This window comes from Perna viridis, chromosome 9 (assembly GCF_037379345.1).
Source record: "Perna viridis isolate PV_CMFRI_1.1 ecotype Kerala chromosome 9, ASM3737934v1, whole genome shotgun sequence".
Classification (NCBI taxonomy): Eukaryota; Metazoa; Mollusca; class Bivalvia; order Mytilida; family Mytilidae; genus Perna; species Perna viridis.
The window spans coordinates 9,724,577-9,739,438 of record NC_142453.1 but is presented as its reverse complement, the minus strand read 5'-3'; the positions used below and the strand labels follow the sequence as shown (position 1 = coordinate 9,739,438).

Here is a 14,862-nt window from a genome sequence, read left to right as displayed (position 1 = left end):
AAACCAGTTTCCGTCCCAGCTACTGTATTAACTTAAAATTTTACCTTAATCACTACAAGACTTATCGCTATATTTTTGTCTTTTTTTAAAAGGTTGAACCCTGATTTAAAATATTTACAAGCTGCAACAAAATGACTCCACAAAATGTTGTTTAGAATTATGCAACTTAAATTTATTTCTTCTGAAATTAAAAGGTTTGAAGGTATACATGGCATATGGCCACACGCTTCAACAACCATTTTGTCAAAAATTATGTAACTTAAAGTGAATACGGTTTATCTAAGGTGTGTCTTTATTTTGGATTATTTTAATATAAACTATTTTTGTTAAACTATTTGTTTTAGAAAGTATTTTTTTCAATAACTAACTTGAACGAAGACAAAATAGTATTTAACTCATTTACACGGAAACTGATATTTCAATGAAAAACTAGTGTCTTTGATAAATATTCTACTAATGTTTAATGTGTAATGTTTAATTGGAAAGTTGAATTAAATGGTATCTTTGTTATTACAACTTTACAGTAAATATTGACATGACATAAGTCAAGATGTAACTTGAAGACAATTTAGTTTTGTTAAGACATCCTACCCTACAACCCCCGCCAGAATCAGAGTCAATATTAATTGGTCAAATGTCTATTTGCAGGTATATGCCTTAATTTGTTCACTTTTAAGAACAGGTCTAAAGACAAGTACGTATTAAAAAAAACTGGTAATACGTACTTGACTCGACCACATTATTAAATGGATACAGTAGATTTGTTTTGAAAATCAAGAAACGGAGTTACTCACCAACTGAGTGGGAACTTATTTATATTTCTACAGAGGAGTGTAATAAAACAATTATGACTGCTCACTGCATGGAATATCATGTTGTATGGAACACCGAAAAGAGCTATCGACCTCGACCATGTGCTTCAAACAATATTTTCGGTGTTCCATAAAAATGATATTGCATGCATTCAGCTGCCATAATTGTATAATGCATTTATCAAATGCCAAAAAGAGTTTCTACAGGTTTCGACAAATTTTGTGGATATTTAATATAGTAAATTATAAAAACAGTTCAGAAGATACATGCATTACCTAAGTTTTATAGAAACAATGAAACATAAGTAAATTATAACATGATAACAGAGTAAGTTACACAAGGAGGACGAGAAAGTGCTGAAACAAGAGCATACTGTTCGAGGTATTTCATGGTAATTCCGTCAAATGAATCGTCAGACGCATACTTTTGTTATTAAGCAAGCTAGAACACCGTGGCACAATAGGATGGAAGTCATTGACGAAACAATGTTTTTAGCACCATTGATGTTCCCTAACCCTATGATCGCTATATCGGCACATCCATAGAACTGTTCTTGTGGTCCACAACCTATACAACAGTTATTGTCTTTGTCACAGCCGTTGGAATTCCCTGAAAAAAATTGTTTGCATTTTTACAAAACCTATATAACGTTTTCCATTTGTTCAATTTTCATGCTGCTTGTTCCATAAGTTGATGACCAGTCTGATTTGAATTGAATTATACCCCTATCTACTTACTAGAATTTTATTGTTTGGTATGATTTTGGCTTCGTTATATTTTCACTTCAGGGATTATGTGGAAGGACCTTGAGCTGATTTCCAGTCTCGCCATTTTATCTCTGTCACAATCAAAATGTCTTCTTCACTTTAATCGAGGTTGCCGTTTTATGTACTCTACAACACGCTCCAGACTTTGAGCTTTGTGTATGTGTATGTGTGTTGTCTATTTTTAAATTTTGTTTTAGTTAAGTTACATGGTTCAGTGAAGGGTAATTGGTGATAGCACTGTCAATTCCAATTAATACAGAATAGTTGAGACAAGATCCGAACGCCATTTAAAATGTTATTAAACTGATTAAATTATCTACCTGTATTCCACTTCCACTGAAGTACGCACTGTTTGCAAGTCAAAGCTTTTGGGAGGAGGAGGTTCACAGTGTATGTACCTGTTGCCCCTGGTTCATAAAATTTTGTCTGTCCATCTGATAGTTGCAACAAATGTTGATCTAAACACCCCTGAGTTGCTGAAGTTTTCGGATTATTTACTGGACAAATACGGAATTCGTGGTATCCTTTATGACTTGCAGTGATTTGTATTTTCACCTCTAGCATTCCACCTGAAGTGTAGTTTCCTACAATAGTTCCTGTTGCGTACTTTCCTCCTGCCTCGTTTTCACGCGGACCATCCCAAGGATCGCCACAAACGCCACATTTTCCTTTATTTAAAGTCCATTGTTTCTGTGAAAATATATTTAAGTATAGGTCTGTCAAATACATTAGGTAAATTTTAATGTCAAAGTTACTTTGTAGAATTTTGGAGCTTATCTTTTACTCCCGTAAAAAACGCAAAAACTAATTGCAAACCAATGGGAATACAACGAAACCTGTCTAAACTTACCCCCTTTTGGACTGTAGAATTTATTGATTAAGACAGATGTTCGGTTTACCCAGGTTCAAAATACAAACTGATATAAAAGGTCTTACAAAAGTATGTGGTATAGACAGTTTTTTCCAGGGTTTGCTTTGGATGTGTTTTAATGCATAGATAGCCCAGACGTATAACACACTTTGAGCATGGACTCGATTCCTCGGATGGGTACATGTTATTTGGTCTCATCTAAGCATCCATCAATTAATTGTTCATGCGATACCAAGTAATACAGACGCAGGATCAGTCGATATATTCGTGATAGCTCACATAAAACTTTTGGAAAGATGACAAATTTAATTTTAATGGAAGGTAAACCTATGAGCACGTCAAAATAGTGTGTGTAGCATCTGAAGCTCGCTCTGGAGTAACGGGCTTTTAGGTAGAGAGAGCTAATAAATCCATACCCAGAAGCAGATACAACAATTATTTTACCACACAGAAATGGAGAATTAACAATTTAAAATGACTGTTTAAGTGCATGGTCAAGAGTATTTTTTAAAAGTCGAACCTGGAGCGGACAGACCTCTAGATTAATTTTAGCGGAACCAGAAACGCAGGAGGACAATACATGTGTACAATATATTTATACAGCAGAAAGTGAGCAGGATTTAAAAGTGGCGGATCCAAATATTTTGAAACGGGAGGGATTCCAGATTGTTATTGTTTGCCAAAATTTTGCACAAAAAAAAACATTTTCCAACATAAAGATGGGCCCAACCCACAGAACCCTAGATTCGTCACTGTTAAATACGTTGAACATGTGCAATAAAAGTTCTTATTCAATGCTTACAAAAAAGCCACCACAAAATAACTGGTTATCGTTATAATTTGGCGGTGTGGAATAACCGTAGCGCCACATAGTCGATCTTCCTGGAGGGGAAATAAGCCGTCCATGGCCGTATACATAGGCCAAAAGTGATGAAATTGTTATGAACCAGGATATCATGACTTCTCAGTTTCTGAAACGAAAAAAAGAGAAGTTCACTAGTCTTGAAATCGAAACAAAACAGATGTAACTAATTTAGTTTTAACCATTATGAGTTGAGGTTTATGTATGCATTGCAAACAAAGAATTATCTACTGCGGCAAAACAAGCTGGTTGTTGTTCGCAGAAGTTTATGTTGACTTAGATAATTGTCCACATGGTAAGATAAAATGCTGACTGCTCTCATCGATTTAACAACCCATTTCGTAATGTACAGAGCTACGTTGGATTTCTTTTCCTTTTTCGCCTTTTTCAGTTATAAAAATAGTATTTAACAAATGTATAAGGAACCTGGAAAGGTAATTCTACAACTGACATTTTTAACTGTTACAGCTTTTGAAAGATGTGCTCGGTAGCAACCATAGTATCATTTCAAAATTCATTACACATATGCAAATTTTAGGGCGTAAAAAGTTTGGACTGGTCGCAATTTATTTAAGAATGCTTAGCGAGAGTAATCAAGAGAATAAAGATTCTAGCGGAAATCAAAAGAACGCAATCCATTGCAGGGACAAAATCAAGAAAAGGAAAACAGACACATGCACAACAAAAGGTCAAGAACCGCGTCCTTTTCCGTTGTTCATAATTACATTATTTGAAATGATTTTTTATACAACTATGAATCTTTTTGTCTTAACTGCGGGTGCATAAATGCTTTTGCAAGGTAAGGCTTTTGAGTAGACCAAGGTTAGATCAACAAAAAAAAAAAAGTGTTGAAATGAGATTTTTAACACATCCCCCGAAGACAATCCTTCATAAATTATCACAACCTTTATTCAAGCTTATTAAATTTGTAAATCAATTTCGAATGTTAAAATGGAAGGGAAATGTACCTTTAGTAACTTAAATCGGACTCTGTGAATTTTTTTATTCTATACATGTAACATGATAAAGTGATATGTCATTATTAAAATGAAGGTTGGGGAATTTTAACGATTTTTTTATATTCCAGCTAAAGGAGTCTGGCATGTGGAGTAATGACCATGTCCGTTGGTCATACTTTTTGTGTGGATGATGATCAAAATACCGCTCAACTGAATCGTTTCATTTTTTGACACAATATTCTTTATGTCATAAAATTTGTATTATTACCGTTCGGGAGTTACGACAGTTCTTGTTTCTCTTCGACAATTTATAATACTGTATGTCATCAATTTCTGTAGTTTCTCATTTTAAGGATAAAGACAGTAAGACGTTGAATTTTGGAAAGAATTGAAATATTAGTATAAATCACAAAAGTGAGATTGTATTGCTTCACGAAATAAGATACATTTGTACAAAAGAGTTGAAGTGTAGATTCATATCAAAATCTACATATGTGTATGAAAGAGTAATCAAGGGAACCAATATTCTAGAGGAAATAAAGGGATGTAATCCAGGGACAAAGACCAGATATGGAAAAAAGATACTAACAAAAAAGAACATATAAAGCAACCAAAATAATACACAGTGTACGTACAAAGGAACAATAGTAAATGAGCAACTCGGACTCCACTAAAAACTGGGAGTAAGCGTCATCTGCTTTTCTAGAAACATACTAGTAGTTGCTCATATAAAGTCAAGTTCGGGGTAAACGAAAGAGGAAAGGAAAACTATGACACGTTGAACAAATCGATACAAATCCTGATAAAATTCACATGTAATGCAGCTAAGATTTGTGGATTGTACTAAGCATATTCCCTTATACAGTCAAATTTTCACGTCATGAAAGCATGAAAAAATTCACAGTGAAAAATAAATGTTTCTTTCTATAAATTGGCACATACAGAGAAAAACATCATAGTCGGATCAAAAAGCAGAAGGATGGATCTTCCTTAATGCCTTTCAGCTCGAAAAATTTGGACGATTCAGTAGAAAATCAATGGATCACCGCCCCCTTTTCGGAATTAGTCGGATCCATCACCGAACGCAGCCATTCCAAGCAATTTCTCTCTGTTTGTATATCCGTCCATGGGTGTCTTCCTCGAATGCCAACATTTTTTTTATGTTACCTATTCCTTGAATGCCAACAAAAAATTTCAATAGATGTTTATATTATAACGATAGGTGTTTTTGTAACAATTAAAATGATTTTATAAGTATTTAACTGTTGAGATTAATTAGTGAAGTTGGTAACATTTTATACCTTTTTTATATGGAAAACATCAGATTTTTGAAAATGTGTAAGAATATAATAAAATTGAATTATTAAAAAGTAGTAAAAATACAATAAAATTTTAATATAATTTAAACTTTTATTCTAAGAAATGTATAAACTATATACAAAAATATTAAAGAAATTCAGAAATTTAACATCAATAAACATGATTTCAAACTCGGAACTTTATATTGATGATTTATTTCATTCTTTATTATTCTCAAGTTTAAACTAATTAATATGAATATATTTTTTTCTACTTTTCATGCCTCATGTGATTTTAAATTATAGTAATAAGAGTATAGTCCTTAAACCACTTACTGCAAAAATGGATCTTCTTCATTGTTTTGCAATTACAAATATTTTATTTAACTGAACAAAAACCTCATACTTAGTAACTATTCTAGTACTAGTATTCATACATAAAGTAGAACGATAGATTGAAATATTTTCAAGTTATTGGACTATACAAAAATAATTCAAAAGTCTTATATTGTGCTATACATATACATGTATGATTTTGTGAAGAAACCGCAAAAAGAAAAAAAAATTAACAACTGGAATAAATATGAACTGAAATAAGTCACCTGTAATTTACTCTTAAATTCTCTTAATTAATATGAATGTTTTGATAAGCATGCACCTTTGTTGTAATAACCACTGACACCTATTCCTTGAACGCCAACAAAATTGTACAGGTAAATTGTCGGTAGATCAAAGGATGTAAGTGCACTCAATATTTCACGTACATCGTAATATGACTTCTCATTTACAATAAAAAAAGGGGTGTTGTTAATTCTAAAATAGCACTTGTTATTTTTTCAAAGCTGGGCGGACACTTGAGAACGACCCTGATCATGCCATCCTACTGTTCCCAATTTACTAATTTAGGTCAAGTAAGCCGTTTATGTTATCAATTAGTTTGATGAATTTAAAACTGTAGATTTTTTTTTCTATTCTGAAATATCCATTGAAAAGAAAGGAATACCATCAAATTGAACATTTCAGGGGCGGATCAAGAGATTTTGGAAAGGGTCCGAAAAAAGTGGGTTGCAGTCTACTTTTTTTGCTCATTTTATGCCAATATTTTATACGAAATTAATCAAATTTTCCACAGAAGGGGTGGGGATTCTTACACCGGCACTCCCTGGATTCCCGACAGGATTAACCCATAGCTTCATGAACTTACCGGGGAATGTCAGTCAGTCCCATTCACAAATAATAGATATAATCCCGTGAATATGACGATAAGTTTATTTATATTTATCCAAAATTCGTCATTCAAATTACACAGTTTCTCTGTTGAAACAAGTAGAATAGGAAACTTCTTAAAACCTCAACCTTTCCGTTTTGGTTTGAATTTACCATAGTGAAAAATGATGATGCGAGTGTAATCCTTCATATGATAACTAAGTAAACTACAGTATTGTGAGATTAATTTTGTTTGGAAACGCACAAAGACGTTGATATTATATAGCAGCCAAAGAATGCGAGCCAGAAGGCTTAAATCGTCTTCAAATTTTTTTGTTGTAGTTTGCGCCTACTCATGCCAAGGAATGTTTTGGACAAGATGGCATTTAAATATATTACTGATAAATGGTCAGTACTTTATTAAGTTACGCAACCACATTATAACTTTTATACAAACAGAACATTGACTAAATAAACTTTCCTTCTAATCTAGACTCACGCAAGTCAAAGTTTTAAAGTTGATATATAATACACTTTCAGTGCTCATTTGTTAAGTAAAGCGAAATTTGGTTCAAAACTCGGACTAAAATAACTGAAATCAATGGTGGGTCCAATGGGAGTGGCCCCTTTTGTTGGAATTTATTTTTACATTTTGCGAAAATTTTGCAAAAAAAAAAAAATTAGCAGATCCCCTTTTTTATATTATTAAATCGATCCTTTCCCCTTTTATATTTTTTTACATCCGCCCATGGAATCAAACTATTGTAACTGCACAGCCTATGCGTGTATTCGCTTAATCATTCCTTCGTTATCTGGTGGTGAGGATGGTGACTCCGGGAAAATTGGCATTGCCAGAGGCGTAGTGGCATGTATGGCAGTTACGGCTGGCGCCGTACCAATAATATCTGTTGATAAAGGCTTGCCATATCGAAAATTCTCGTAAAAAACAGACAAATCAAGGTAAATTCACTCGGTAACTCAAATTATAACAAGTTGAAGTTCAAACATGCGTTGTTTGAAACTCCCGCCTGACCAATCGATATTTGGGTGTTACGTCTCTGCAATCAGTCTATAATACACTGTCAGTGGTTTTCCATATTGGCTTAGTTATTGGTCCGAATTGAGTTTTATAATTTGTTCTAATATGTGCCGCTTAAACTTTATAGTTTTCCGTTTCCTTAAGAAGTAACATTGTGAAATATACATCTGACTAAGATACGAGAATGACCTTTTCATTTTGATGAACCCATTGAAAGAAGTACTATAAAGTAGTACAAGCATCTTATCTTACCCGATTTTTAAGATGATTCGGAAATAGAGTTTTTGTTGATATTTGACATGCCTGTATGTAGTTTTGATGAAATAGTTCGAATAATCACGGTTTTTTTGTAATAAGTGCATTAAGAATAACTTGGAACCTCTTTCACTTCAAAAGAGAAAGGTTTGGTGGATTCAACTTCAAAAATTTAAAAAGGGGTCAAGGGTATCATTTGCTGATTTTTGCCAAAATTTTGCACAAAATTTATAAACTTTCCAACAAAAGGGAGGATGGTTCGAACCCTCGGAACCCCCCCCCCCCGAACCGTCACTGTAAAATAGTGTATAAGCTAGTGTACAGACGTACATACCCCTCCGTTTTCAATGGTTCATTTCCTGATGAAATGGTAACTTTTTCATCATGAAATTTCACAATGGGGCGGAACCAGGATTTCAGGTTAAGGAGCGTCAAAAGAATTAAATGCCGAGCTAAGCTAGGCAGGATTTTTTTTTTTTTTGGGGGGGGGAGGGGGTCCGCCCCCCCCCCCATAAATCCGTGTCGGCAATGAGTGGGATAAAATATTAATCATATTTGAGACAACCCAACGCCTGGAGACGTACAAAAAGGCCTCACTAACCCTAACTATTACATTGTCTGAACATCGTACACTGAGATTCCGCAAGTAAGAGGTGGCTGTATTCCAGCAATGACAAAGGTTGTCCGGCAAACTATTTCCTGACTTGGTGCCGGAGCCTCTTACATTGTAGGAGTAGACGTATTTGTTGACCTTCACCTTGAATCATAAATCTGCATTGTATTTAAAGTTCTAATAAGATCAATACTTTGATTGAGAAAACTTTAGGTGGTTTTAAATTATATAGAACAAAACGTTAACGTCATATATATATAACTGTAAAAAGTGCTTTTGTTGCGAGGATTAAATACAATTTAAAATGAATGTATAAGTACCACGACTTTTCAGAGTACCAAAGGACTATTAAGATCTGGAGTCCCACAATTTAGTTTTTGGATATTTTATAAAGTAAGTAAAACCCCATACATATGTATTATCAATCGTAGTATAGTTGAGGCAATTTGAGCATTCTTGAAGAATTTGTTTCGACAACAAAATTTCGAGTCCATTTCCGAATTTTACTTCCGTTTCTTATTGGTATATCCTTTGATACTTCAGGGTGTTTCAATACTTGTTGAAGTCCTTTGTTGATCTATGAAAGTATTTATACTATTTTGTATTACGGTTGTACGTTTGTGCATTTGTTGCATTTCATGTTCCATAGTTTCACCTAATCCTACAACATAAACGGTGAGAACACCGTTCCTCCGAACTCAAAGTTAGGATGTCACCAAGCCAGCCAACCACAACCATGGTGGAGTAGTCCGGTCCTATGACTTCCTTTTCATGTTGGAGTCAAACATTTTCTAGAACTGAGGGCTTTAAATCAACAAGGTCAGGCAAGATTTGAATTCGTTTCTGTTCATTTGTACTTTTTGTATTGATTTGTGCTTTTGTCTTTGTTTGCTTCAACCCTTTAGGTGCGTCATTCGGAAAACTGTAATACTTGTAAATAAGTCTCCATACACTTGTCAAAACCGAACAAATGTCTAAAAGAGGTTCGGTTAAGAAAGGTTCATTTGTAGTTCACAAATAACATTTACAGAAACCTTAACTGTCAGTCTCTGTAATAATCAGCCAGTGGTGAATCATGGTATGAAAAAACACCATCATTTTGTTAGAGTAATTTAACTATTTGCACTATCAGAATCAAGGAAAAAAGAGAATATTTTCCATATCATTTTGGCAAATTAAGTTATATTTCATTATAATGCACAGGAAATGAACATTTCAAGGGCAAATAACTGTCAAAAATATAATTTTTCTAACATTCTATTAAAACAATTCTGAGCCAAGCCAGTGATGCAGAAATCAAGTAATGGTCTTTTTCAAATTGAGAAAGCATCCTTGAATGATATTACATTGTCAGATCGGTGGGTTTTTGACAAGCATGTTTCTGATTTTTCCCAATTTGCCTGATTCTTATAAAACACTTACGCTAAATTAGTATGCTATCAACTGTAAATAACAATACACATTTGATATACTTAGACAGTGCAAATGCCACCAAAGAAAGCTGCACCAAAGCCTGTTGGAGCTAAAGGAGGCAAATCTACAAATGCTACTAAATCTGGGGCATCTTCCAAATCTGGGGCCACACAGAAACCTGCTCCTGCACCAGTAGTTGGTAAGGTTTTAGCTTAATATTCTTTATGCATATCAAAGTTAATGTACGCAACATGAAAGTACTGTTTCCCTGTCTGGGCACTTGCTTTCGCGTCCTCTTTCGTTTCAGTGCACGTTAAAAGAGAGGGCCTGCATGGCACCTACAAATTAATTGATTATTTGTGCTTAATTTAAAAAAAACCAGCATAACTCCGTATATGTGTAATATAATTCACAATATGATAATGCAATTTTACGGTAAATGATCATCCGTAAAAATACGACATGGGGTAGCGAAGACGGTTGGTAGAGACGTTCTCACTTAACAAGACAGTTTCTTTTGTATTTTCAGTTACTACAGCAAATGAGACTATGTCACTGAAACAGTTAACCGGGGTAATGACTCCAAATCCAGAACTTGGTTGGTGTAAATCTGGAAAGTAAGTTTGATCAGATCAGTGTTTATTCGCCGCTCGTCTCATGTAATCATATTTTAGATTTCTTCATATGCCTTTTTTCAAAGGGATGTTAATATTGAATCATTTCCTTCCAAAACACTTTAAATTTAATGCACAACTTTAAGTGGGTCACCGCATAATGGTGGACCGAGGGATTGGAGCCCCTCACTTTTTCCGACGCAGTCGGTATACGGTTTCGCTTTTTACCCATTGGCCATAAAGACGCTCTTCCATGGAAACGCAAGGCACCTGATCGCGATTCTGTTTCCCGATTGGCCACATACTGCTAACTTAGTGGCGATTGAAAAAAAAAAAAAACAGTATCGAAAACAGGAATTGCGTGCCATATATTGTTTCCTGAATGAAATGTAGAAAATTGTAAATAAAAATATAACAAATTTTACTGCGTCGGCTTTCTTAGTACTTGTTTGATAATTGTTACAACTTCGTACATGTGCAAAATTTCGTCGAGAATGAGTAAGCAACAGCCTGGAATTCCCCTTTCCTAAATCTCTGGACCCGCCTGTGGGGTGGGCGTACATAATGTTACAGTACATTTTAAGTGATATATTTTTAACTACTCATATTTCCTTGAACGCCAGAAATTTTTGCGTAACAGACTTTTTAATCAAAGGTATGAGGAAATGAATTGGTCTCTTACCAAATTCTTTCAAATTCATTCTCAAATATAATTTCAGATAGCAGTACTTGGTTGAAAAATACTCAGTTTCTTATAAAATCAAAGGCTGGACCTTTGCGGTACTAGCTACTCCGATGGTTTAATATCTATATATTTTGGACTTGACTTGATTATGGATCAGATGTGTTCCGTAATTTTGTTGTTACTCTTATTCAGATGGCCATGTGTTCTTGACCCCAATGGTACAGCGGCCACTTTCTTGCGGTACCGGAATGTTAATATGCTGGAAGCCATGAACAAATCGGATATGGACGGAGAAAAGATCAGACTTGCTCTGCTTGGTGCTTTAAGGTAAAAAAAAAGACAAAGAAAACCAAAAGAAGTGATAAAAGCTAATGAAAATCTCGGAAATGAAAATGATGTACCGCAAAAAAAAAATCCCGACATTTTCATTTCATACATAGCCAATAAAAAATCTCAACTGTTCACAACTCTTTGTTAGTTAAGAGTGTTTTCTGAGTGAACAATAAAAAATGTCTGCATCTTTTTCATGCTTGCCACCTACTGCCATATTCTAACATTGATCATTAATGTATAGCTAGGTTGAGCGTGGTGCACAGTGGTACGTGCGTTTTTTTAATCGGAACTACTCGACCATTTCCGCTACACTAAAACATTTTTTCTTTTGTGTATTGAGAAAGTCTGAGGAGTTCCGATTGGGGGAGGGGGAGCTGGGATATGTTTCAGATATAATTTTGTTTTCGCGCAAGCACTACATGTTTATTCAAATTTCAGCAGCAACCAAAATTAATATTTTTATTTGAAATCATAGGGTAAATACACAATCATTAAATCATTATTTTAATTTTTTACAATGAATGAATAAAACAATTTAGTGCATGTATTTTTTTTCTGCAAATGGTCCCTGCCCCACCTCCCCCTCGCTAATAAAATAGTCGGTGCCTTACTTGCATCGAAGGCCGAAGCTTAATGTGGACTAATTAAAGTTAACAATATTTCAGATTTGGCAAACCATTTGTTATAGACATGGGTGATGCTGATATGTTTAATGTGATAACTTCAGAAGCTAATAATCTACAGGAAGGATTGATGGACAAAATACTGAATAAAGAAATTCTACAAGAGCCTCAGTAAGTACAAGTTTTAATAATGGTAATCTCCAGCTGCATGCAAGTTTGTTAAACAACACGCTGAGCAAAGAGAAATTATCATACTAAAGGAAACCCAGAGGCAGTTAAGACAATTTGAAAGCGGGGGGGGGGGGGGAGGGATAAAAAAAATCCTCCTCAAAATAAAAAAAAACCAGTTGTTTTGATTGATTCCCGTGACTACCTTGGATACAAATTTAAAAGTTAGTACAGACATTTTCTGATTTTCATGCAAATCAAACTAGCAAAAGTTGAAATTTGACAATATACAGAACTGATGGATAATAGTTGAACCTGTACTTTTCAGAACAGCAAAATAAAATCATTCAAAATAGACAATATCAATGTTGAAACAGAATGTCAACCCCTGAAATCCCAAACCAGGATTTAGAAGAATAAGTCAGTTTTAAATTCAAATCACAAACTATGATGTTTGGTAGCCTAAATTCAAAGAGCTCAATGATTAACCTAATGTAATCCCAAATCATTATCTTATAACAATCTCTTTTCAGCTTCAAAACTTTAGTAAAGACGACAGACTCAGATGAGTACAGACCAGACAAGTTTACAGGAGGAATGTCTGACCAGTTTGTATTTATTGTACTCATGACAGGCAATGTACCTCCACCTAATGCCTCAGACAAAATGTACTATATTCTTCTGGAATGATATCAGATCAATGTCAAGAACTGTGAACCTTCAGCTAATGCCTCTGACATACCTGTAATATACTATTTTTTAATGGATGAACTTCAATTACAAGAACTATGAACCTGAGCCTTACGCCTCTGACAAAATACAATATATTCTATTGCAATAATCTCATATCAATGAAACTCCATCTAATGGAACAGACAAAATGTACAATGATGTACTGGAATGATCTCAAATAATTGTCAAGAACTATGAACCTTAAACTAATCCCTCATACAAAACATAATACATGTACATGTATTTTTTACTGGAATAATCTGACATTAATGACAGGAACCTCCAACTAATGGCCAAGTTATATTAGTTTATAATAACAATCGTAATTAGTAAAGTGTCGGTGAAAAGTAAACTGCTGCTAATATTCTGTTTGTTGTAATAAATAATTTTTTTTTTTCATAAATTATTAATGTAACTAATGAGCTGTCAATGTTTCACAAGCTGAAAAGCAAAAAGTGGACAATTGGTAATAATTTTTCATGTATGAAATCCATTACAGATGAAGAGTTCAGATGTAGAGCACAAAATTTAAAAGATAAGTTTTCAAACCATCCATCAAAAAAATTAATATCTGCAAATTGACGATCATCATGACAATCATTTCACACAGAGAACTACTAAAATTGTTCAATCGGTGACATGAATGTTTCAAACTTGACAATTTTGCCAGATTCTTGTGAGAAATAGAACTTGAATGGAAAACCAGCTTACACATGAAATGTCTACTACCACCCACCCCATCATTTTGCTGTATTTTAAACTGTCTGATAATTTAAACAAAAAGCTCCCAGGAGCCTGAATTGCTCACCTCGTTAAAGTTTGTCTTTCAAGGGTAATAAATTTACCAAGGAGGTGTCCAACAATTTTGACTCAAGAAGCCTTTGGTAGGAGTGATCTGACAACTTTGATCTCCACACACTTTTGTAGGCCTTATCATAAGGATCATTTCAGCAATTGGAAGTTTCTTTCTATCTATTATAGGTTTCAAGATATTGGCTGAAAATTGTAAAAAAAAAAAATTCGTCTTTTAAGGACAATAACACATACAAGGAGTTGCCTGACAACTTTGATCCCTGAAGACCTTTGAAGGCCTTATAATAAGGATCATTTCAGCAATTGAAAGAGTTTGGCTACAACTAATGATTTTGAGAAATAAGTGAAAAACTACTGTCTGACCCCTATGTTCTATTTTTAATAATGGGGGCCATGTTTTTTGATGGATAAAAAATCCCCACATCTGTTCTATGCAGGATATCACAAGGAACATTCAAACCAAGTTTGGTTTGAATTGGTCAAGTAGTGTCAGAGAAAAAGATTTTTGAAAGAAATAACGTTAAAAGTACCAAAAATCGTTGAAAAAGGGCAATAACTCCAACATGGCTTAACGGATTAAAACCAAAATTTGACCAGGGATAGATCTTTTCATGCTGAACACTTTACCTATGCCAGAATTTAGCTAAATCTAACGATTTTGGAGATATATGTGAAAAACTACTATTGGACCCCTATGATCTATTTTTAGTAACAGCAGCCATGTTTTTCGAAGAATCAAAAATCCCACATCAGTTCTATGCAGGATACCCCAAGGAACATTTATACCAAGTTTGGTTC

General features: G+C 34.2%; 2 protein-coding genes across 2 annotated transcripts; one reads left to right on the top strand and one right to left on the bottom strand.

Annotated features, from left to right (window-relative positions):
• Nucleotides 1-1,028: 1,028 nt before the first annotated feature.
• On the bottom strand, nt 1,029-6,928 carry LOC148606611 (uncharacterized). The gene is made up of 4 exons (XM_088547174.1): nt 6,775-6,928; nt 3,254-3,422; nt 1,901-2,270; nt 1,029-1,422 (listed from the first exon to the last, which is right to left on the bottom strand). The coding sequence occupies exons 2-4, from the start codon at nt 3,407-3,409 to the stop codon at nt 1,226-1,228; spliced, it is 723 nt and encodes a 240-aa protein (XP_088403300.1). The 5' UTR covers nt 3,410-3,422; nt 6,775-6,928; the 3' UTR covers nt 1,029-1,225.
• A 1,974-nt stretch (nt 6,929-8,902) lies between these two features.
• LOC148606610 (IQ motif and ankyrin repeat domain-containing protein 1-like) lies at nt 8,903-13,618 on the top strand. Its single transcript, XM_088547175.1, has 6 exons — nt 8,903-9,076; nt 10,160-10,295; nt 10,626-10,713; nt 11,588-11,722; nt 12,394-12,522; nt 13,053-13,618. The coding sequence occupies exons 2-6, from the start codon at nt 10,169-10,171 to the stop codon at nt 13,207-13,209; spliced, it is 636 nt and encodes a 211-aa protein (XP_088403301.1). The 5' UTR covers nt 8,903-9,076; nt 10,160-10,168; the 3' UTR covers nt 13,210-13,618.
• The last annotated feature ends 1,244 nt before the right edge of the window (nt 13,619-14,862 follow it).

Coding starts and splice junctions, on each gene's coding strand:
- LOC148606611 (XM_088547174.1), bottom strand. CDS start 3,409: ATGATATCCTGGTTCATAACAATTTCATCACTTTTGGCCTATGTATAC. Junction 2,271..3,253: donor TATTTTGTGGTGGCTTTTTT/GTAAGCATTGAA, acceptor ATATTTTCACAG/AAACAATGGACTTTAAATAA. Junction 1,423..1,900: donor TCAGTGGAAGTGGAATACAG/GTAGATAATTTA, acceptor AATTTTTTTCAG/GGAATTCCAACGGCTGTGAC.
- LOC148606610 (XM_088547175.1), top strand. CDS start 10,169: ATGCCACCAAAGAAAGCTGCACCAAAGCCTGTTGGAGCTAAAGGAGGC. Junction 11,723..12,393: donor GCTCTGCTTGGTGCTTTAAG/GTAAAAAAAAAG, acceptor ACAATATTTCAG/ATTTGGCAAACCATTTGTTA. Junction 12,523..13,052: donor GAAATTCTACAAGAGCCTCA/GTAAGTACAAGT, acceptor ATCTCTTTTCAG/CTTCAAAACTTTAGTAAAGA.